The sequence below is a fragment of the Durotheca rogersii genome (assembly GCF_024521655.1).
Source record: "Durotheca rogersii strain YMJ 92031201 chromosome Unknown GGS23scaffold_4, whole genome shotgun sequence".
Lineage (NCBI taxonomy): Eukaryota > Fungi > Ascomycota > Sordariomycetes > Xylariales > Xylariaceae > Durotheca > Durotheca rogersii.
In genome coordinates this window covers 1,907,261-1,929,140 of record NW_026251235.1, presented here as the reverse complement: position 1 = coordinate 1,929,140, position 21,880 = coordinate 1,907,261, and the positions used below count along the sequence as shown (strand labels likewise).

General features: G+C 58.6%; 8 protein-coding genes across 8 annotated transcripts; 4 read left to right on the top strand and 4 right to left on the bottom strand.

Annotated features, from left to right (window-relative positions):
* Positions 1-191: 191 nt before the first annotated feature.
* GGS23DRAFT_555821 (DUF500-domain-containing protein) lies at positions 192-2,989 on the top strand. Its single transcript, XM_051515620.1, has 4 exons — positions 192-927; positions 1,020-1,123; positions 1,266-2,263; positions 2,330-2,989. The coding sequence occupies exons 1-4, from the start codon at positions 891-893 to the stop codon at positions 2,391-2,393; spliced, it is 1,203 nt and encodes a 400-aa protein (XP_051374880.1). The 5' UTR covers positions 192-890; the 3' UTR covers positions 2,394-2,989.
* Positions 2,990-6,199, bottom strand: GGS23DRAFT_555818 (uncharacterized protein). The gene is made up of 4 exons (XM_051515619.1): positions 5,767-6,199; positions 5,505-5,595; positions 4,096-5,441; positions 2,990-4,033 (listed from the first exon to the last, which is right to left on the bottom strand). Exons 1-4 carry the CDS (start codon positions 5,952-5,954, stop codon positions 3,199-3,201), a joined length of 2,460 nt encoding a protein of 819 aa, XP_051374879.1. The 5' UTR covers positions 5,955-6,199; the 3' UTR covers positions 2,990-3,198.
* A 312-nt stretch (positions 6,200-6,511) lies between these two features.
* GGS23DRAFT_617250 (PLP-dependent transferase) lies at positions 6,512-8,205 on the top strand (the record flags this gene model as incomplete). The annotated part of the gene is made up of 2 exons (XM_051520851.1): positions 6,512-7,391; positions 7,453-8,205. 2 exons carry the CDS (start codon positions 6,512-6,514, stop codon positions 8,010-8,012), a joined length of 1,440 nt encoding a protein of 479 aa, XP_051374878.1. The 3' UTR covers positions 8,013-8,205.
* Positions 8,097-9,771, bottom strand: GGS23DRAFT_594308 (biotin synthase; the record flags this gene model as incomplete). The annotated part of the gene is made up of 4 exons (XM_051518143.1): positions 8,097-8,350; positions 8,536-9,127; positions 9,257-9,322; positions 9,421-9,771. The coding sequence occupies 4 exons, from the start codon at positions 9,769-9,771 to the stop codon at positions 8,097-8,099; spliced, it is 1,263 nt and encodes a 420-aa protein (XP_051374877.1).
* Positions 9,772-11,837: 2,066 nt separating this feature from the next.
* Positions 11,838-12,358, bottom strand: GGS23DRAFT_594307 (uncharacterized protein; the record flags this gene model as incomplete). Its single annotated transcript, XM_051518142.1, has 2 exons — positions 11,838-12,240; positions 12,294-12,358. 2 exons carry the CDS (start codon positions 12,356-12,358, stop codon positions 11,838-11,840), a joined length of 468 nt encoding a protein of 155 aa, XP_051374876.1.
* A 2,616-nt stretch (positions 12,359-14,974) lies between these two features.
* GGS23DRAFT_603531 (PLP-dependent transferase) lies at positions 14,975-16,520 on the top strand (the record flags this gene model as incomplete). The annotated part of the gene is made up of 2 exons (XM_051519486.1): positions 14,975-15,365; positions 15,469-16,520. The coding sequence occupies 2 exons, from the start codon at positions 14,975-14,977 to the stop codon at positions 16,518-16,520; spliced, it is 1,443 nt and encodes a 480-aa protein (XP_051374875.1).
* A 777-nt stretch (positions 16,521-17,297) lies between these two features.
* On the bottom strand, positions 17,298-18,963 carry GGS23DRAFT_594305 (26S proteasome subunit RPN7-domain-containing protein; the record flags this gene model as incomplete). The annotated part of the gene is made up of 3 exons (XM_051518141.1): positions 17,298-17,496; positions 17,597-18,432; positions 18,499-18,963. 3 exons carry the CDS (start codon positions 18,961-18,963, stop codon positions 17,298-17,300), a joined length of 1,500 nt encoding a protein of 499 aa, XP_051374874.1.
* Positions 18,964-19,814: 851 nt separating this feature from the next.
* GGS23DRAFT_555784 (mRNA capping enzyme) lies at positions 19,815-21,708 on the top strand. Its single transcript, XM_051515618.1, has one exon. The coding sequence runs from the start codon at positions 19,880-19,882 to the stop codon at positions 21,398-21,400; it is 1,521 nt and encodes a 506-aa protein (XP_051374873.1). The 5' UTR covers positions 19,815-19,879; the 3' UTR covers positions 21,401-21,708.
* Positions 21,709-21,880: the final 172 nt, after the last annotated feature.

Below are 21,880 nucleotides of genomic sequence, written 5' to 3'. Positions count from 1 at the left end.
TTGCCACCATTATCGCTCGACGCAGTTGGATAGCAACCACAATATACCTGCGTATACATTATAGACACCCAAGCTACCTTAGGTACCTACCCGATGCATGCAAAGTGACATGCTATGTGCGTGGACAATTTTGCGACCTAATGCGATGTTGACGCCCGCACGCTTTAATATGGCAGCGGAATCTCGTTTCAGACGACTTTGCCCTAGGCAGGTCCTCCGCCGAGCGGTAGGTAGCTTGAGGGGAGCAGATACCAACCTCTAACCCCCAGTAGGAGGTAGGCAGGCAGGTACCTGCCCAATACGTAGGTAGGTAGGTACCTAAGATAGATGGAGGTAGGTTACCTGCCTACCACGGCTTGTATAGGGATACCACGCACCGTCTTGGTGCCCCGCTGTGGTGGCAGAGCTCTTCCGGCTGACGACGCCGAAATCTTTCCCATGGCAAGCAAGTTAGGCCATAAATACTGCCATCCCACCTCCTCCCACCTACAACACCCAGCTCATCTCTCTCGATTGCTACTTATCTGTCTATTGATCGTTCTCTCGCCCGCTCTCTCTCCCCCTCCCCGCCCAGGTATTTATCGAACGTGACTAGCAGAGGCTGCACACAGAAAGCCTGTCCGACACATATACGCACGCCCCGTCGCATACGCCCGCCGAGTCGAGTCCAGCTTGCCGAGATCCGCGACAGTCATTCGCATCAGTTCCTGCTCTACTTGGCAAACCCAGACCCCCGCAGTTCGCCCGTGGATGTGTCTGTCTGTGTGTGAATCGCTTCGATAACTTGGGCGCCCATCCTACCTGCTTCGTTCTTTGCAATTCCACTTGTAGCTCGGAAGCTTCGGAAATCAGCCCTGCGCGGAGAGAGATCTTGGCAACCACCTCTCAAGATGGGTATCAACAACCCTCTCCCGTCGTCAATGGCGTGTAAGTCTGTTAACCTCCAAGTGGGCACAAATTCCGTCCTACCGGCCGGTTGCCTTTTGGTCCTCCTTACTAACTGCTCCTGTTCCTGATAGCGGAGTGCAAGAAGTGTGGCAAGATTCTCACTTCTTTCATTGATCCGCGCCAAGCGTTTGGTCCCGATAAGATCATCCCTCCCTCAATTCTCGCAAATGCCAAAGTCAGTAGCTTCGCTTCCCTCCTTCGTCTCCTCCTCTCCTCCAACTTCCCCTCTTGGCTTCAGGTCTAGAAGGAGCTAGCCTACATCCAGTCTTGGATCAATATTCGCGCAACAACAGCCTCGGCTAATCGGTGGTGGTTAGGGTCTCGCCATCCTCACTGTTATCAAAGCCGGCTTCCTAGGATCCGCGCGTTTCGGCTCCGGCCTCGTTGTCGCTCGCTTACCCGATGGCTCGTGGTCTGCGCCCTCCGCCATCATTACGGCAGGTGGCGGCTTCGGCGGCCAAATCGGCTTCGAATTGACCGACTTCGTATTCATCCTCAACGACTCACACGCCGTCAAGACGTTCTCACAGCAGGGTTCGATCACACTCGGCGGAAATGTCTCGATAGCAGCAGGGCCAGTAGGCCGGAACGCAGAGGCTGCTGGTGCCGCGTCTCTCAGGAGCGTGGCTGGGATATTCAGCTACAGCAAGACGAAAGGCCTATTTGCTGGCGTGTCTCTGGAGGGCTCGGCAATTGTGGAACGAAGGGACGCGAACGAGAAGCTATACGGCCAGCGCTGGACAGCACAACAGCTGCTCACGGGCTCGGTCCGGCCACCACCCCAGGCCGCGCCACTAATGTCGATCTTAAACTCACGAGTCTTCTCAGGCGTGCGCCAAGCCACCGTGGATGATAATACGTACAACGACGTCCCTATATACGAGGACCGACATGATGACGTGGTGTGGAATGGCCAACGAGGGAGCGCCTACGGAGAGCAGCCTACCGCCAATGGTCGCGATGAATTTGGCGGGCCGAGGCGGGCAAACACCTGGCAGGATGACGTATACGACCGACCGGCTGCCAGCTCTGGCCTTTCCCGGTCGAATACCGTAGGAAACAGGGGCGCCAATGATGACTACGTATACCGAGATCGACCGTCGCCCTCTGCAAGTGCCTTTCCCGAGGAAAGGAAGACTGGTCCGAACAGACCCGCAGCACCGAAGCCGAACTTCGCGAGCAAGCAAGCACTCATGAAGAAAAATGAGGCTGTGGCACTGTTCAACTTCGACGCTGATCAACCGGGCGACTTGGGTTTCAAGAAGGGTGAGGTCATCACGGTGCTGAAGAAGACGAATAGTGACAATGACTGGTGGTAAGTGGCGCCGTCTCCCCCCGTAGGCTAGATGTGCCCAAGACACTGACGATCCGTGGCTCACAGGACCGGTATGATCGGTTCAAGACATGGCATATTCCCTAGCAATTACGTCAAGATGAACGAGTGAGAGGGCGGCCCGTCCGCAACTCGGCCATCCCGACACGAGTCTACACACGGGGCGAGCGGAATCAGCTCATCATCCAGGCTTCAAAGGGGGTCCGAGGGAGAGGGGTTATAACGGACGCTGTTACGAGATTGATTGTTCAAGAGATACCTACCTGGTTTGCTTTTGGGAGTACCTGACGGTTAGACTCTAGTTCTCACGTACGGGGTTTTATTCGGCTCATTTCTATGGGTTGGGGAGGGGGGTTGCCTCTCGGTGGATGGATGACGGGTTTTCTATGAAATATCTAGGTGTACCTAGGGGATGACGAATATTACCAGCGGGAGAATGGTGATGTCCCTCAGCTGCGTTGCTATCCCACGTTGAGGGCGTGTGTTGGAGGTGGTGCGGCACTCACAGCCCCCTTTACGTACGCTGCATACATAAGTGGTCTTGGTATGACCGACTAGAACGCGCCTATTCCCAGTTGTCGGGGTAAGTGGAGGTCACCAACTAAGTGTAGTAGTATATGCATCAGATCTAGTAGGTCGTATAGATACGTCAGCTACCCGTAGGAGGCGTCTAACGACGGCTCCCTCTGCATATAGATTCTCTTTACTGTAAAGGCTTCACGGTGTCGTATAGGTCTAGCGCGTTAGGCACGTATCTCGTATAGAGTGGTGTGGCTCCCTTAGGCACCTAACCTACATTAGTAGGTAGACACACACAGTACATGAACAAAGCTTATATACACTCCCTAGTCCGTTACCCCGGATAGTTACCCTATATGAAGGAGAATCCGTCTCTCCATCCGTCACCGTGGGTATCATTAACTCGCTTTCGGTGAGGGTGACTTCCTATTTGCGGACCGACGAGAAAACGCCCGTCGGACCAAATTTGCAATCTCGGCGATATCCTCCTGCGTTGTCTTCTGGGACCCCATGAGATACAATACGTTTCCGAGGACCCGGCTATGGACGTTCCACGCGCCCCCATCACCACCGTCACGCAAGGTTCTCTGTAAATTAAGCGCAGCATTGCTCTTGTAGCCCAGCCCGTCTGGGGCGTCCATGTGGATAGCGAGAACGCTGCCGAGGGCCCAGGTCCCGGCGACGAGCCTCGTCTGGTGCGAGATCCAGTCCGGAAGATCCTCCGGCCAGATAGACCAGACTCTCTCCTCCCCCGGAGAAGGGGAGAGGGACAGACCACCCAAAGAACTAGTCTGGTCACCGCCCCTCTTCGCCCAGTCCCACTCACCCCGGGCTTCCATGTCCCGCATCTGCCGCAGCGACTCCACGGCAACGTGGCAGCCGACGGGGTGTGCTGTGTAGCTATGCCCGTGGAGCAGGGCGTCAGCCTTTTCGGAGCCTCCGAAGGCCGCGAACACGCTTTCAGATGCCAGGGTCGCGCTTAGCGGCACCAAGCCCCCCGTCAGCAACTTCGCGTGCACCGAGATATCCGGTTCCGCCCCGGCACCAAGGAACGACGCCGCCGAGAACCGGCCCAGCCGGTACAGGCCCGTGAATACTTCGTCAAATATTACGGGAAGACCCGTCCAAGACGTGTTGTCGGCAGTGTCGGCAGCTTCGGGTTTGTGAAGGGGATCGAAGAGCTTGGCCGAGCGACGGACTACCTTGACGAGAGAGCGCTGGAAGAGGGGATCTCTAGACTCTGGTCAACCGTCATGGTCCTGCTTGCGAAGTAATAACTTATACCCGCCACTTACACCAGTTCCATACCTCCAGCTCCAATCACGACCGGTTCCATGAGCAAGGCACCGAATTTCCGGCCCTCGCCTACATGGCGGGACAGCCTCTTCTCAATATAACTCTCGTAGACTTCGTGATCGCGCTCCAATTCCCGCCTTTCGAGATCGAACACCTGATCCAGGGTCCCAAACATCCGGTCTTCCCCGAGCTCCCGGCCGGCGTCGGTTGGCATCTCGATGGCCCACCAGCCGCGGATGCACTTGACACGAGGATAGTCGAGCCAGATGCCTCGACCGCTATACCACTCGACCGTCTCGTTGAAAGCGCTCGGCTCGGCACAGTCCATGGCACCGATAGTATCACCATGATAGCCCCCGCGCAGGCCGATGACGCCGACCTCTGCGCTTGCTGACCAACCGTACCGGCGCCGCGCGGCGCGCAATGCCATCTTGACCGCTACCTCGACACCGGTGCTGCCGTCGTCTGAGTAGAAGACTCGTGTCAATCGCGGGTTCCCACTGTTATCAAGGAGCGTCCGCGCCAGCGCTAGCGCCGGCTCGTGCACCGCACCCGCGAACATGACGTGCCCGTAGCGGCCGGCCGCGTATGCCGCTGCGAGCGCCAGCGACGGATTGCCGTGGCCGAGCCCCTGAGTCCACCACGACGCGGAGCCGTCGAATGAAGGCCGTAGAACGGGCTGGACCTGGGTGCCGCCGTTATCTCCAGTTCGAGGTAGCGGAGGCGCCAGGGTCTGGAAGAAGTCCCCCCGCGCGCCGTCAATCGCAACGATATCGCCCGGCGTGAGGAGCTGGTGCTGCGTAAAGGGGTACCATATCCGTCGGTGCGCCTCGCCGGGCATCGACTCGAGCCTCTCGATACGTGCACGGTGACTGCGGTCCAGCTCGTCGAGGACACGGAGGGTTTCCGCGTTCCCGCTCGTCTCTTGGTAGTAGCGCGACATCAGCTCCGCATCCGCGTCTCCATTGGCATTCGGTAGCAGCGGAGGAGGTTTTGGCAATGACGCGACTAACGGGCCGTGGTGCTTCGCAAAGTAGGCCCGTAAGAACTCGGCGTTGTCGTGCTTGTCGTCGCGGAACGCCAAAACAGCTTCGACGTCGTATCCACGGATCTTCAGAGACTCGAAGGCGGATATGGTCAGCGAGATGCCGCCGAGCTTAGAGTCGGCAACAAGCACGACCGGACACCGCAGGGCCGCGTACAGGTCGGCCTGCGTGACGCCCGAAGGCCCCGGGGAGTGGACTCCACCGGCTGTCTCGATGAAGAGCCACCCAGCCCCTTCAGCCGCCCTCTGCGACGAAAAGTCGTATATGGCGGAGAGAAGCTCGCTGTCTAGGGGGATCTCCTTGGCAGCTATGTGTCAATTTACAAGCGATGTCAAGACCAGAAGACCACGTGTAAAATTTACCTTGCCCCTCGCCGCGACGTGCGGGCTGACTGGAGTGTCATACTGGAATAAGGTCTTGCGAACGACCCCCGGGGCATGTTTTTCGACGTGTCTACGTGTAGATCCTCATTAATGCTCGCAACCCAACATCTCTGATTTGTGCCTTGCTTCATTTCTCCTTCTATATCCATGCATAGGTCAGTCAGGTTACAATCGTATTATTGTACGGGACGGGACCTCATGATAAGAGAGAAAATAAAAGAAGCCAGCAGGTCACTCACACCGGTCGTCTGCATCATCCAGAGGGCCTGTCGATACAGGCTTGAGGAAGGCTGATCGTTCCCCATGCCGTATGCCCTTAGCGGCTCTCGATAAGATCGTGGCAAAGACGGTCTTGCCGACATCAGTGTTGGCGCCGTAGATTTGGAAGACCCGGAGAGAGCGCCAGAGCAATGGGCGGGCCGGCGCCATTGCCGGTATATTGAGTGCCGTTGAGTCGCGGGCAGGTTGTGGTGGTTGTCGGGACAGACCCAACTCGGGGCATCATTCATTGAGCACTATCGGCGGGTAAACAGAAGACGATTCCTTGGGGAAAAGATTGCAAGGAGGCGCCTCGGTTCCCCACCAGTACCTATATGCGGTTCCGGGGCTCCGGCTCACTTTATCTAGGTAGGCAATCGATCCATGCTCAAGGCTTTTTCTCACACGGCTTTTTCTCACACGGAGTGGGACAGAACCGTAAGTATGAAGACAAAAACAAAAATACAAATAATCCGCCTCTACTTACTACCGACCTACATAGTAAGCTAACTTAGCAGACACGGAGCAACATACATACCTATGGCTTTTATACATACACGGCGCGAAGGCGCCATTACGTAACGTTTTTATTCGCTGTTTGCTTTTATTCAAGGGACGGAGAAGTAGGTAGAGTGTGCGCGTTGAGAATATCATCGCATCACCAGGTGCCTGTGGTAGCACGCACGCCCGAGATCCTCGAGAGGTCCAAGACCAAAGGTCCACTGACCATGCCAGGAACCAACAGACAGCTAGACGGCGCTCTGGCGGCTCTGCTGGCCCGTCGGGAATCGCACGGCAAGCTCAGACGGTTGACAAAACCGCTAGCGCATTGCGTCGATTTCTCTTCGAATGGCTATCTCTCGTTGTCCACCAACCTCGAGATCCAGGAGCAGCTTCTCGCGCGGCTGCAAGCTAGGGTAGCAGCGGGCGCCGCGGACATCGACCGGGCGGCTGGTTCCCGCGCGTCGATACTCGGCTCGGGGGGCTCTCGCCTGCTCGACGGCAACTCGTCCTTCGCGGAGGAGATCGAGGCCAGAATCGCAGCCTTCCACCGCTCCGAGACGGCGCTCCTCTTCACGTCCGCGTACGACGCCAACACCGGGCTCCTCGGCAGCGTCCCGCAGCCCGGCGATGTGATCGTCTACGACGAGCTGATCCACGCGAGCGTGCACGACGGGATGCGCATGAGCCGAGCCGGCAGGAAAATACCGTTCGCCCACAATTCCGTGTCCGGGTCTCGTCCCGGAGCTGGCGCCGAAGCCGGAGACGGCCGGCTCGGCCGCCAGAGCGAGAATAAAAATCTCGAGCACGTCCTGGGACAGCTATCCGGGCGCGAGGGGAGCGAAGATGTCAGAAGTGGCAAGGCGAATGTCTTCGTTTGCGTCGAGGGGCTGTACAGCATGGACGGCGACGTCGTGCATCTGCAAAAGGTCGTGGACGCGGTAGACCGATGTCTACCATCGGGGAACGGCTACATCATAGTAGACGAGGCTCATTCGGTGGGTGTGTTCGGTGACGACGGCCGCGGTTTGGTGTGTAAGTCAGGTCTAGAAGACCGGATATGGGCGCGAGTCCTCGGCTTTGGGAAGGCTATTGGCTGCTCAGGAGGTAGGCGCCTTGCCATGTTTCTTTCAACCCGCGATACAAGTGTTGACAGGCTTCACATTAGGTGTCGTGCTATGCTCTTCTACCGTCCGGTCATATTTAATAAACTATGCCAGAAGCCTCATTTACACCACATCCATGCCTTTCACGTCGCTGGCTAGCATAGAGGTAGTCTACGATTATCTCGTCAGCGGCCGTTCTAAGCCGCTAAGGGAGCACCTGGAGGAGTTGATCCATTATACACATTGCCAACTTCGCGCTATTTGTGCTCGGCAGCGACCAGGCCAGCTCATGATCCGCGTCCAAGAGGCGCCCGCAGTATCGCCCATCATCCCCGTGCTCACCCCCTATCCCCGGGCCCTCGCAGAACACTGCCAACGATCCGGGTTCATGGTACGCCCGATTGTTGCCCCAACGGTTCCTGCGGGGAGCGAGAGGATAAGGGTTTGCGTACATTCTGGCAACACAATCGAACAAGTAGACGGGTTGTGCAAGGCAATTGAGGCATGGGTACGACAAAATCATGGGGCCGTAGAGAGAGACGAGAGACGAGATAAGAGCAAAGGTCTCGGCGAAGTCACCAAGACCCATAATGTACTCAGCCAGGACAGGCCACGACTCTAAGAATCTATATACTCTAGTAAGAGGGCCATGCCGGATTCCCACCGACAAATCGAAGAAGACACCAGCTAGTTCCAGCTAAATCGCCTAGCTCAGCTCGTTAGGGGGCGGAGACTTGTCGAAACTCCTCATGGGCTCCAGCCCCCAGCGGTCGAACATGTCCTTGTCCTCGTCCCAGCCGTTGCACTCCGTCGTCAGCATCTTCTCGCCGGTGAAGATGGCGTTGGCGCCGGCCATGAAGCACAGGGCCTGCTTCTCCTCAGACATAGTCTTCCGGCCGGCCGCGATCCGTACAATGGTGGCGGGCATGATGATGCGGGCGGTGGCGATCGTCCGAAGCACTGATGGTGCATGCATTAGCCAGTTAATCAAATAATTACGTCTGCTCATTAAAGGCGCCCCTTTGCGATCCCCGCTATTAAACGGCGCGGAAGCCGTTCGGCCGCCATGGCGCAATTCGCCAAAAAAAAAAAGAGAGGTGGTCTTAAAGAAAAAGTAACAGCTCCCGCTCCTCGGGCACACTTACTGCTCGTGAAGTCGATCGGCTCCCGGTCGCCGAGAGGGGTCCCCTTGATGGGCACGAGGGCGTTGACGGGGAAGCTCTCGGGATGCGCGGGCAGGGTCGAGACGGTGTGCAGGAGGCCGACGCGGTCGGTCGCGGTCTCGCCGAGGCCGACGATGCCGCCGGAGCAGACGTGGATGCCGGCGTCGCGGACGTGGGCGAGGGTCTGGAGGCGCTCGTCGTAGGTGCGGGTGGAGATCACGGAGGGGTAGAACTCACGGCTCGTGTCGACGTTGTGGTTGTAGGCGGTGAGGCCGGCGTCACGGAGCTCGCGGGCCTGGGCGCCGTCGATCATGCCGAGCGTGACGCAGGCCTCCATGCCGAGGGCGCGCACCCCGCGGATCATGTCGGCGATGTTGCGCAGGCTCGTCCGGCGCCCCCGCATGTCCCGCCACGCGGCGCCCATGCAGAAGCGCGTGCTGCCGTTCTCCTTGGCCGCCCGCGCCGCTGCTAACACCGTCTCGACCGTCTCGACCTTCTTCGCCTGCAGGCCCGTGCCCTTCTGGTATCGCGTCGCCTGCGCGCAGTACGCGCAGTCCTCGGTGCAGCCGCCGGTCTACGGTGGGGGGTGAGGAAAGGAGTTAGCGCACGGTTTCTTCGAGGAGCTAGTAGTCGTGTCGGCGTATCCCTCGTGTGGGTAGGATTGGGGGGCAGAGATGAGTAGGGAGGACTAGGAGCCGCCGACCTTGATGTTCATGAGCGTGCAGAGCTGGACTTCGGATGGCTTGTGAAAGCGGCGATGGACTAGGCTCTATGACGTCTCGTGCTGTCAGTCTACCAACTCACCTTCTGCGAGCAGGGCGCGCGTTGTAGGTCAGTAAGTGCGCAGCATGGTTAGGAGGGCCCTACAGCTTGGTGCACCAAGTCCATCAGGGGATGGTCGTAGATCGCCGTTATCTCCTCCCTGGTCCAGTCATTCCTCGGCTGAAGAGCGGAGACGGCGTCACGGAGAGTACGGGCGGCATCGGCCGGGGACGATTCGCGACTCCTCGTGGGGACGGCGATGGGGTGCGGCCCGGCGGCGGGAAAAGGAGGCAGATGATCGGGTAACTGCTCTTGCGGTTGGGCTACGGCGGCGGCAGCAGCAGCGGATGCACGAGAGCTGACGGTAGAGATCAGCCGGGGATTGACATGTCGGCCATAGCTGGGCCGAGCCAGCGGCACCGCAAAGGGACGAAGAACCAGACGAGCAGGCCTCATTGCAATGCGGAGATATCGAGATCTGGTTGAACAAGGCAAGTTTCCAAACCAGGACTTGACGAATCGCTGGGGTAGCTTCCGATGAATCAACTGGACCCCTCTCCTCGACTGCTGCTCGTCGTTCCCCCCACCCCTCCCTCCGTCCGATACACCGTTGTCTGCAGGTCGATTATGCAAGGAAGCGCCAGGAAACGCCGCTTATCGATGGCGACGGAACCGCCTAATTACGGGCATCCAGAGGTACTAGTAAGTTAGGTCGGTACCTAATGCAGATGCGTACACGATAAATTACTGACACAGTGTAGGCAGGTAAGGGGGGGGAGGGGGAGGGGGAGGGGGAGGTTGTGAAGTGAGGTATCTAACCCGCCAAGGAGGAAAAAAAAACCGACCACTTACGGTAGGTAGATGTGCAGTAAGTAGGGAAATATAAATACATCCTTACCTAGTAATCCCGGTTAAAAACTCGCGCCTCGGGCCACTTAACATCGGCGCTACAGCTTCGACCGAGTAATAGGCTGCTGCTGATTCGCCTTCGGCTTGCTGGGCATCGGGATGGTGGATTGCGACATTGCAAGCTCGGACTAGAAGGGGGGAACAGGGGGGGAGGTCCTCTGTCCGGGACGGACTTCGCCAACAGGGGCGTGAAAACGCATAGGTGGTTGAAGTTGAAGCGCCGTACTGCTGTACTGTCGAGCGACGTAGCCGCGCAGGCGATGGCCGGGGGCCGGGGATAGCTTGCCAGCCTCACCAGCGAGCCCGAGGATGCCTCCCTCCGCCCAAGCCGCACACCCACCTTTCGCCCCGGTCCTGGCCGCGAAGGCAAGCCGGCGACTACGCAGCAGGCAAGCAGGCCGTAGGGCTTTGCGCAAAAATGAGAGAGGAGAGAGGAGAGAGCGTAGCATTCGGCAGCGTGCGCATATCGCCGTGCGGTCGTGGAGCGTGCGGTCTAGACAGGCGCTGGAGAATCGCACGGGCGGCCCGCACCCCCGTCCGGCGATGCCTGGCCGGAAATGTCCCAGCCGCGTGCCACTCGCGAGGCCCTTGGTTAAGCGCGCAGCGACACTTATCCTATCACATGTGTGTGCGCGCCCTCCCCCCCGGTCGAGGCCGACCCGTCCGGTCACTCGACGCGCCGCGAGTAATCGGTGCCGAGGCGGTCTGGCGCCGCCCGAATACCATCGTCGCTTAATATTTATTTATCTTGTGGACGCCGCTTCTACGACAGCTTCTCCTCGGATGCGTTCTTTTAGAAAGAATTAACAAAATTACCTCCGCTTTTCTCCCCTCCCAGGCTGTCAGAATAGGAGGGGGGGTGAGAGGGGGAAGGTGAGGGGAGGATATATATATTATCGCAGCGAGGTGGGCCGAAGTGGTTTCGCCTTCACAGTCCCTCTCTTTTCTCGAGCCACGATCAGGCTCTGGGGACTTGACGCTCCCCTTTCTGCCTTGCTAGGCGTATAACACAAGTAGGTCCCGTATTCTCAGGGGTCTCCTACGGGGTTCGTACATAGTGCTTCCACACGACGTTTGTCTATCCTGTGTCCTCATAACCAACCGGACGACCTCCATGGTGCCCCTGGCTGAGATAATATTGGAACGCTTGGGGGCAGCGCTCAATAGTCCCAAGGAGGTGGTTAGGTAGGTAAGACTGGCAATCACTCACTATGCAAATCCAGTTGCCCTGACCAAGGTGGACCAAGCCGAAGCGAGTTACATATAGCGATTGTGTGGCTGAACCTAAGCAGGTTGAGGGGAAATAATATGGACCAATGTGCAAAATGTGTAATGACCGGATACCAGCTAGAGGTAGTGGTTCTTGCAGGAATACAAACTAGTCGCTATTGAGACGAAGGCCGCCATGGCCGACATTGAGATACCACCCCATCCCCTCCCGTACGACGTATACAACATTAACGCTCGCAGACTACCCCTTCCAGGCCGGCAATCGAGTAGGTAATTAGACGGAGGAGCATAGACTCGCGAAATAAAATCCCCACGTATAGAGTTGATCGTACCTGTAGGTATTCTCCCGATCTCGAGAGCTTGCTTGCGGAGGCATCCCGCCATCAGTCGAACTCTTCGGGGCACCAGACAACGACGCCGCGCTCCTTGTCGATGTGGAACCACTGCTGGCGATCTCGGCTCCAGGTCCAGTACGGATCCCGGGGGTCCTCGCCCGCGTCCTCGTCCGGCTGGTCGGGGTTGCACTGGAGGAACAGACCCTGGGACTCAGGGGAGACGGCGTCCAGGTTGGCCTGGAACGTTGACGGCGGGTTGAGAAATTCGTGCGACCTTCTCTGCTGCTCCGCGTTCGCCCACAGGGGGAACCGGAAGGCTGGAAAGCTCTGCGCGCGCAGGTCGGGCCGGGTCACCCCGTCGGACAGAGGAAAGGCCGCTGGGCGTCCTGGAAGCGGCCTCTCGTCGCGGTAGATCCCGAACTCCGGCACCGAGCTCACCTCGGCGTAGTTGCTACTTGTCGACCGAGCTAGCCCCGCTACCCAGGCACTGCTTGCGGTTCGAACTGCAAGATTCGAGCACGTTTCCAGCTCGTGATCCCGACTGTGAGAATCTGAGAGATTTCGGCCATTTCGTGGGAGGTCGTGTGTGAAAGATCTGGAGGGGCCAGAATCTCCTGTTTGACGACGATTCGCGTTCCCGGCCCCAAGTACCGTTGGCAGCACATCGTTATTCGAACCCGGGACTGGACGAGCTGTACGAGGGGCCGAGCTGGTAGAGTCCATGGAGACGGAGATAAAGGGCGGCGGGGGTAAGTGTGCTTCTCTAAACTGGGCTGGCGCCTCTATCACTCTTGAGGATGGCAGATTAGAAGAGGTATGTAGTTGCCGCTATGCTGATTAAGATCGGGGACTTGAGGACCTTATGTCTACATGTCGACATGTCTACCTATATATACTAGTTCGGTGAGTTGTTGCTTTGAATATTGCCCTGCCTCTCTTTGTGAATCAATATACGAGGCTGATATAGGTATTAGCCCGTAGCCTTCGGGAATCTAACTCTTCAACCTGAAGGCAGATCTTGTGATGCATACACTTCTTCATGTCCCTTTTCAAGCCCGGCATTTTTTATCCCAAAAAATGGGAAGATAGTGGTGCTATATCTACAATCTGTGGTGAGTTTCCGCGATCACGATCACTGAGACCGTCTGACTTAGGCTCGATAAACGAATAGAAGGGAAGTGAGAGAGGTAGCTAACATATTGGGAGGGGGGACTAGATGGGAGGAAGTGTTCATTGTTAGAATCCTCCAGAACGTCGATGATAGCCTAACGGTATGTCTAGGACAACAGAAGAGGCTGGCTATCTATCGCATGGTGGCTAATTGTTCATTTCTAGCCGCTATGGTGGTTGGTATAGGTGCAGATTGTCGAATATGGGCCGCGGCGTAGTTGTAATTACGCTGTAGTGTGATGGCCACCTCTGCGCGTAAGGTACAGGGCGTATCTAGGAACGTCGAGCATCCGCAATTCGCACTAGGGCAAAGCTATTAAGTAATGTTGTCAGCACTTGGCCTTTGTCCCTTGCGGCGGCCCCCACTCACGTGACATCCAGGGAACCTTAGTTGGGTCTAGTAGAGCAAGTCTGCCAGTATAATAGAAAATATTAGGTACGTAGATCGGGAGAGCTACGTAGGAACTGAGGTTGCTCTGCAGTGCGAGCAGCAGAAGGTGGGAAGAAGAGGTTGAATTGACTGACTAGCTAACTAGGAAGGAAGTGAACAAAGAAGATGCGAGCTACCCACACACACACAATAGGGAGCTGGGAGCTAGGTTAGGTAAACGAGCATTCAGAGAAGAAGTAGAGAGCTATGTATAGATGGCTCTCTACGTGACGGAAAAGCATTTCAAAGGCCGCGTTATTTTGTTACTAGGGGATTGGCGAAGCCAAGCTTTTCCTCGGGAAATTCGTGCCGATTGCGGCGGGCCGTGGGCGGTGAGAGCGAGGTCTCCTATTTCCTGGGTGCGACTACGTTATTCTAGGTTGGCCGACGCAACACACACATGGGGACGGAGGCAGAGACAGACAGACAGACAGATAGAGATAGGGACGTCGGGGGAATATATTGATCAATCCACCCGGCAGTTCCCTGCTGAATTGCGCGCCGTGCGCAGTCCCCAGACCCCAGAGGATCCCTGTCCCGATATCTCTGTTTCTTTCCCGTTCCCTCCTCCCTCTCTGCTCTCTCCTCTCCTCGTCCTCTCCCTCCGTGTTCATCCCCTCGCTTCCTCTCCTCGCGCCCACACCCATCGTCGCCGGCCCCCCCGTCGAACGCACCGTCAAACCCGCCTCCGATGGCAGTAGAGAGAGTGAGCTCGGCTCAGCTGAGACGCTTCGTGCTCTCGACACCTTGGAGCAGGACCGCATACCACACCTGCAGAAATCCGGCTCGTGGACATGTTGCTGCAGGTAGAGTGCCTTGTCCCTTTCTCGCCGTTTGCTGCTGTCAGGTCCCTTCTTTGACGATTGCCTTACCCCCTACCCTCATCCCCCACGGGAAAAAAAAAAACCTGTAGGGAAAAAAAGGGTAGAGGGTGAGGGGGGGGGATTTCTCCACACGAGTACCTGGCCATTTTTCCCAATACCCCTGAAGTTAGGTGCGACATACCCACCCACAATTTCTGGGGATGGCCTCCTTGTCACTGTCAGTCACCATTTGCCGGCTGGCAGGTCGTGACAATATCGGCCCGTAGCGAGACGGCTTACCTAACACCTCCCCCCGACTTGGAGATCCTTATGCCGGACCCCGGGGCCAAGCCGGTTCGTCGTCGTGCGAGTGGGACGATGGCCCAGGCCTTGCGCTGTTTCTGGTGCGTGGACGAGTCAACATTCACCCGGTCAGGGACGTGGGCATGGGGGAAATGAGGGATAACTAAGACTTGCTTTTCTCTTCCCATACTTTCTCTTTTCTCCTTCTCCCAGACTCCTCCGCAATTGAAAACACTACCCTTGTTGTCTTAGTCACTACCGGCCGCCTTCTCCCTTCTCTACCTATAGCATCCAGGCGTCGACTGCACATACCTATCAAAAAAAGACCAGCCTCGGTGTCGGCGCTAACGCGAACAGCAGGACCAGGACAAGTACCCCCTCAACCTACCCCGCTGCTGTCATCCTCCTGCCGGCCCGCTACCCCGCCATCTCCAACGTTGTTGTCCCACTCTCGTCGAAGTTTCCACCCCCAGACCACGATGGCGAGGCTGAATCTCGGGAACATCAATCCCCACGTCGTCGAGGCCAAGTATGCCGTCCGCGGCGAGCTGGCCGTCAAGTCGGAGGAATACCGCGCCCGTCTCCGCAACGGCGACAAGAGCCTGCCCTTCGCCGAGGTCATAAGCGCCAACATTGGGAATCCCCAGCAGCTCGACCAGAAGCCCATCACCTTCTTCCGCCAGGTCCTGAGCTTGCTCGAGAACCCGAAGCTGCTCGAGCACGAGGATGTCCTCTTGAACGCGCTAGCCTACCAGAAGGACGTCCTCGAGCGAGCCAAGTGGCTCCTGAGCCAATGCGGCAGCGTCGGAGCCTACAGCGCCAGCGCCGGCGTGCCCGCTATCAAGGAGAGCATAGCTAAGTTCCTCGAGAGTACGTGACGGATCTTCCTATTTGTTTATTTATTTATTTTAGTAATGGTCCTCGTGAATCCGCGGATGTGTCGGAGAGACCCGTCGAGGCTAACCGTTGATAGGGCGCGACGGCTTCCCCGCCGACCCGGCGCACATCTACCTCTCGGCTGGTGCTTCTTCCGGCGTGAACACCTTGCTGCACATCATCTGTGCCTCCCCCACCACCGGCGTCCTCGTGCCCATCCCCCAGTACCCGCTCTACACCGCGTCACTGTCCCTGCTCAATTCCACCTGCGTCCCCTACTACCTCGACGAGGCGGCCCAGTGGGGCACGTCTCTAGCCGCTATCAAGGAGTCCTACAACAAGGCCAAGAGCGACGGCATCGATACTCGCGCTATCGTCATCATCAACCCCGGCAACCCGACGGGCGCGTCGCTGTCCGAGGCCGACATCCGGGCTGTCCTCGAATTCGCCGCCGAGGAGAAGCTCGTTGTGCTCGCCGACGAGGTCTACCAGACAAACGTCTTCGTCGGCCAGTTCCGCAGTTTCCGGCAGATACTCCTCACGCTGCAGCGCGAGCAGCCCGGCCGCTTCGACGCCGTCGAGCTCGCGTCGCTGCACTCGGTGTCGAAGGGCATGGTCGGCGAGTGCGGTCATCGGGGCGGCTACTTCGACCTGCTCGGTTTCGCCCCCGAGGTCGAGGAGCAGATCTACAAGTTTGTCTCGATCACGCTGTGCGCCCCCGTCATCGGCCAGTGCCTCGTCGAGCTCATGGTCAACCCGCCGCGGCCCGGCGAGCCCTCGTTCGAGCTCTACGACCGCGAGTACTCGGCCATATTCGGCAACCTGCGCTCGCGCGCTTACGCCCTGTACGAGGCTTTCAAGGAGATGGAGGGCGTCGAGTGCGGCGAGCCCCAGGGCAGCATGTACCTCTTCCCAACGATCCACGTGCCGCCACGCGCCACCGAGGCAGCCCGCGCCGAGGGCCGCACCCCCGACGAGTTCTATTGCATACGGCTGCTCGAAGCCACCGGCGTCTGCGTCGTCCCTGGCAGCGGCTTCGGCCAGGTCGAGGGCACCCTGCACTTCCGCACCACCTTCCTGGCCCCCGGCACCGAGTGGATCGGTTCCATCAAGAAGTTCCACCGCGAATTCTTCGACAAGTACAGGTAGAGAGAGATATAGAGCCACCCCTTTGCGACCTACCACGTATACAGAGCAAATACCATAAGATAGGGCGATATAATATGGACATATGCATGAATGGGCGACTGTTTCTCCGATCGTCCAGACCATTTTGGATCACCGAAGCCTTGTTGCATTTTCCCTGTGTTCCTCTCCCCCCCCCCCCCCCCCTTTTCTTTCTGTTGGAGACCTAGAATCTGTGTAGGGAAATCCGTTGCTGGAACGAGGAAGAGGAGACAACTAAAAGAGCGATTACAAAAAAGGCTTGAGCGAAGAAGAGAAGAGAAGAAGGGAGGAGAGACCGAGGGGGACTTAGATTTCGTCCCCTATAGAAAAAAGACTTGAAAGATTCAGCCTGTCGGGTAGCTACTAGCAGCTCTCCCATTCAAGTGTTGGAAGCTCTAGGAAAGACGATGAGGGCAGCCCACCCCCACGTTTCCTACCTTGTCAGCATTCACGAGGGGGGAATTTGCACCCCTAGATCCCCCAGACGACTTTAGCTTATGAGCAAAGTAAGCACGAGAAGTCGTTTCTACTGGGATCTATTTTTTGGGACTTGATGTGTTGTTACAACGCTTTTTCTAAGAACGGGGGCTACCCCTTCTCGTTAGTTGCAAGCGAACAAGGGTTCGCCTGTCCATCCTTGACAACGCCATGAATTGTCACCGCGGCGTACTAGGCGCGCTAGGCGTACTTCGCCGCGGTGCACGTCGTCGCCTCCACCGCTCCCCACCTACTCCGCCCCCTAGACTTCAAATCCTCCTCCTACGCCCTCTCGCTGCCGCGGAGCCGCACGGCCTGGCCGTACTTCTGCAGCTTAGTGATGAGTTGGTCACCCTGCTTAACGACGTCCTGGTACTGCTTGTTCTTGTCGTCCGGGCGGTTCGTCTCGATGACACCCTTGCCGCTGACGCGGTCAATGGTGCACGGGATGCGCCCGCCGGCGATGAACCTGGCGAGGTCGCTTCGGGGGAGGGCGTCAGCGCGATGGCCAGCTCGGCAGAGCTAGAGAAGACGAATTGGCCAGGGGAGGTAGGAGAGGGCGAGGGAAAAGAAAGACGTACCGGTCGAGGAAGTCCACCGTGACTCCGAAGTCGTTGGCCATGCTCTCCAGCCCCACGACGCGGTAGCTCTGCAGCAGCTGCTGGTAAGCACGTAGCCGCATCTCGCGGATGAACCAGCCCTTGTGCTCGTGCAGGTAGCGGTCCTGGGTTAGGAATTGCTCCTCGACCAAGGCCAGCGCCTGGAAGAAGAGCTTGTAGTTACCGTTATACAAGCTGTTGACCAGCTGGGCGAGGGGGGAAAAGTCGACCGCCATCTCCGCCTCGGGCTGGTCTACACTGGAGCCTAGTGTAGTCAGATTGACGGCCGTAGTGGTCTTGGTGGGCGCGGCGGCGGCGGCGGCGGCATCCTTAGGATCGCCCATCTCGGCGTCCTCCGCACCCGGCCCCGCGGAAAGCGCGCCGGTCAGGGCGAGCAGCTTGTCGTCACCGTCGGCTCCCAGGATGGCTTTGATCTCGGGCGCATCGACCACTTTGCTCTTGAAGTCGACCCGCTTGAGGGAAACGGAGCCGGCGAGAACCGAGTAGACGACCAGATTCGAGTATGTGCATAGTTCGTAGCTCGTGAATGTGGAGAGAGAGTCGAGGAGGAGCGGCGCGGCGAGGTTGTACGATCGGACGGTCAGAAGATGGAGGCCCTCGTAAGCCTTTAGGCGGTTTCGGCGGTCCCAATCGCCTCCGCTGTCGACGAGGGTCTTGGCTCGGGCGACATGCTTCCTGACCAGGGCCTTGTCGCCGTAGAAGAGGCCCATGCGGATTATGGCTAGGACGAGGTCGATCTTGGTGCCGAGGATGCCCGTCTTTTCGAATACGTCTTCGTAGGCTGCTATCGCCTTGTCCTATAGGCAAGGACGTCAGCAATCCAAGTCCCGGGAGGGGAAAGAAAAAACAGCGCGGCGGCCTACCTTGTCGCCGATCCGAGCAAAGAATTCGGCACGCTTCCCTCGCGCAGCCATGATCTCGGTGTCGCCAGCCTTCTCCACGGCCTCGTCCTCCTCCTTCTGGTACCCGTCGAGCTCCTTGTCGTTCTCGGCCTTGAGCTGCTGGTAGACCTCCTCGTCCCAGGGCAGGGTGACTCCGACGGTGGAGCCCTTGGTGGCGACCATGCCGGCCACGCTCGGTTTCCGGCCGACGGGCTTCTGCGGCGGGGGCGCGGACGAGGTGGTCTCGCCGGTCAGGTTCAGGATGCCCTCGGTCGGGTGGGCGAGGTACTTGTACAGCGGGGCCATCTTGTGCTCGCCGATGCCATCCTGCAAGCTCTTGACGGCGGCCTGCTGGGCGGGCCGGGTAGCGTAGGAATTCGTGATGGTGAAGACGTGCTGGGCGAGAGGCAGGAGGGGCCACTTCGCGTACTGCGGATCCGAACCCATGATGGAGGGCAGGGTCGAGATTCGGCGGGCAGCGCGAGGGCAGAGTGAGACGGGCCGCGGGATTTTTTTTTTTTCGAGAGCAGATAGAGCAGTAGATAGGTTAGACGAAGCTCTAGGGACAGGCGATTAGGAGAGAAGTCGAGAGAGATAGGTAGACTGGAGGGAGGATGACACGAGTGTTGATAGAGAGAGAGCTACTAGCAGTTTTGCCCAACTCGCCAGTATCTAGAGCTGCCGCCGCCGCTTGCTACAGGCGGCCACCAGTGGACGTAACTTGTCGCCAAAGCGGCGGTCACCGGGCCAATCATACAACTTTATATGGGAGGCGGGTCTAAGCGAAGGGCTGGCTGCAGGGGTCAGGTACGTACCAGCCTCCTCTTCGCTCCGCGGCGTGAGACCTAACGACCTCAGGTATTGTAGGTACCTGAGGTACCTAGGAGGCAGGTAGGTCAGGTTTCGTATAAAAAAATATAAAAAGGCCAGTACACAGCTCTCAAGTACTGCGCCGGCGATTCTTCTATCGCGCACTACTGATGGCTTCCGTACCTCTCTCCTTTGAACATCCAATTCCCCTGCCGTTCCTCTAGCGGTACAGGTACTCCATAGATGTAGGTACCTAAGGTGCTCTCGAGAGTACCTACAGGCCCATACCCATAGTGCCTCTAGATAGACAGACCTGCCCTCCCTCCGCCCGCATCCTCGTCGCGCCTCTGCCAATTCTCGGCACAACCACCTACTCTAAACAAACGCACAATCTGCCAACGACCAACACGTGAACAGCAAGCCACGGCATACGCAGTACCACATCGCCATATGCTCGCATACTCTCCCGAGAATCTGCACGCAGCGCGCCGACAGAGAAGGATAAAACTAAAACGCCAGATTCCCCAAGTGCGGTAGAACTCCATTGCCCGCGATGGCAGGAGACGACGTCGTCGAGGAGCTGCCTCAGCCCTTCGATGCGAAGCGGCTCGAACCCGCCAAGAAACGCCGACACTCCCAATCCCCCGTCAGGGGCAGCGACAAGAAGAATCGTCGCGAGGACAAGCCGGGCAAGTCCAGCCGTCCGGGCATATCTTCAATCGACGAGCCGCCCCAGCCTTTCGATGCGAAGAAGCTCGAACCCGCAAAGAAGCGCCAGCGCTCCACCTCGCCCTCCGAACCCCCCCGGAAGCTCAAGCGCCCCGGCCGCGGCGCCCGCTTCTCCCAATCCGACACCACGTCCATCCGCCAGCGCCAGGAGCACCGCGAGCGCGAGGCCGCCGAGGCTGCCGCCACCCAGGCCGTCCTAGAACAGCGCGGCATCAACGATGTCGTGCGACAACACTACAATGCCGTGCCCGAGAGGGGCAGGGACTGGAGGAAGACGGACAGCCGGATCAAGGGGCTGCGGTCCTTTAACAACTGGGTCAAGAGCACCCTCATCCAGAAGTTCTCGCCGGACGAGGACCACACGCCCGGCGCCCACGAGCACGGCCGCGACATGGCCGGCGCCAGGGGCCACGAGCTGCTCGTTCTCGACATCGGATGCGGCAAGGGGGGCGATCTGGGCAAGTGGCAGCAGGCGCCCCAGAGAGTGGAGCTGTACGTCGGGCTAGATCCCGCCGACGTCTCCATCGATCAGGCAAAGGAGCGATACCGCAGCATGAGCCACCGCAGCAGCGGCAGCCGGGGCGGCAGAGGAGGCTACAGGGGAGGCGGCCGCCCGCAGCACCTGTTCGAAGCACGCTTCTTCGTGAAGGACTGCTACGGCGAGTCCATCGGCGACGTCGACATCGTTCGGCAGGTGGGCTTCGACACCGCGCCGATGGGGAGAAGCGGTTTCGACATCGTCAGCATGATGTTCTGCATGCATTACGCCTTCGAGAGCGAGGAGAAGGCGCGGAGGATGCTCCAGAACGTTTCGGGCGCTCTGAAGAAGGGCGGCCGCTTCATCGGCTGCATACCGAACTCGGACGTCATCGGCGAGCGGGTCACCAAGTTCAACGAGCGGATCGCGGCCGCCAAGAAGGAAGAGAAGGCCGAGGGCAAGGAGGAATCGGCCGAGGGCAAGGAGGAAGGGGAGGCCGAGGAGACGGCGGAATGGGGAAACGACCTGTACCGGGTCCGGTTCCCGGGCAAGACGCCCGAGGACGGGGTCTTCCGGCCGCCGTTCGGCTGGAAGTACAGCTTCTTCCTCGACGAGGCGGTCGAGGAGGTGCCGGAGTACGTGGTGCCCTGGCCGGCGTTCCGGGCGATAGCGGAAGACTACAACCTCGAGCTCCAGTACCACCAGCGGTTCCGCGACATCTGGGAGTCGGAGAAGGACGACCCCATACTGGGACCCCTGAGCGAGCGCATGGGCGTCCGCGAGAGGGGCCGGGGCCAGCTTCTCGTGACGCCGGCAGAGATGGAGGTGGCTAACTTCTACGTCGCATTCTGCTTTTACAAAGTATAGAGAGAGCGCGCCGCCGAGGGCGATCGGGACGAACTTCGGGATCGTCTGCGGCTCTCGATCACCGCCCTCCCCCGATGTAGGTAGGGAGAGGGGGGGTCACAGTTCTGCGCCGGGTGCAGGGGTTTTTCCCCGATAAACTCGAAATTGACATCACGGGCGCGATCGAAATCATTTGGCACCGTCCCCACAGAGCATTGGTTTGGGGGTGGCCAGACGGGCAGGATGGGCAGGGCAGGGTAGGACAGGTATGTAGTTAGGTAACCGAATCGACCTGCTGCGTCTGCTATGGCGTGCAGCCAGTCCCGGCTATCTGTCCCACGTAGTATCTCCATCTCCCCCCCATCCCGTCTAACCCTGGTTCCTCGCAGCAGCTGGGCGGGAGGTGCAACATAGGACGTGGGATCCGGGAGGGGAGCAATATGCGAACCGGCGGCACGTACAGTTGGCGAACGACGACCTGTGTCGCTCGGCTCCCTCTCC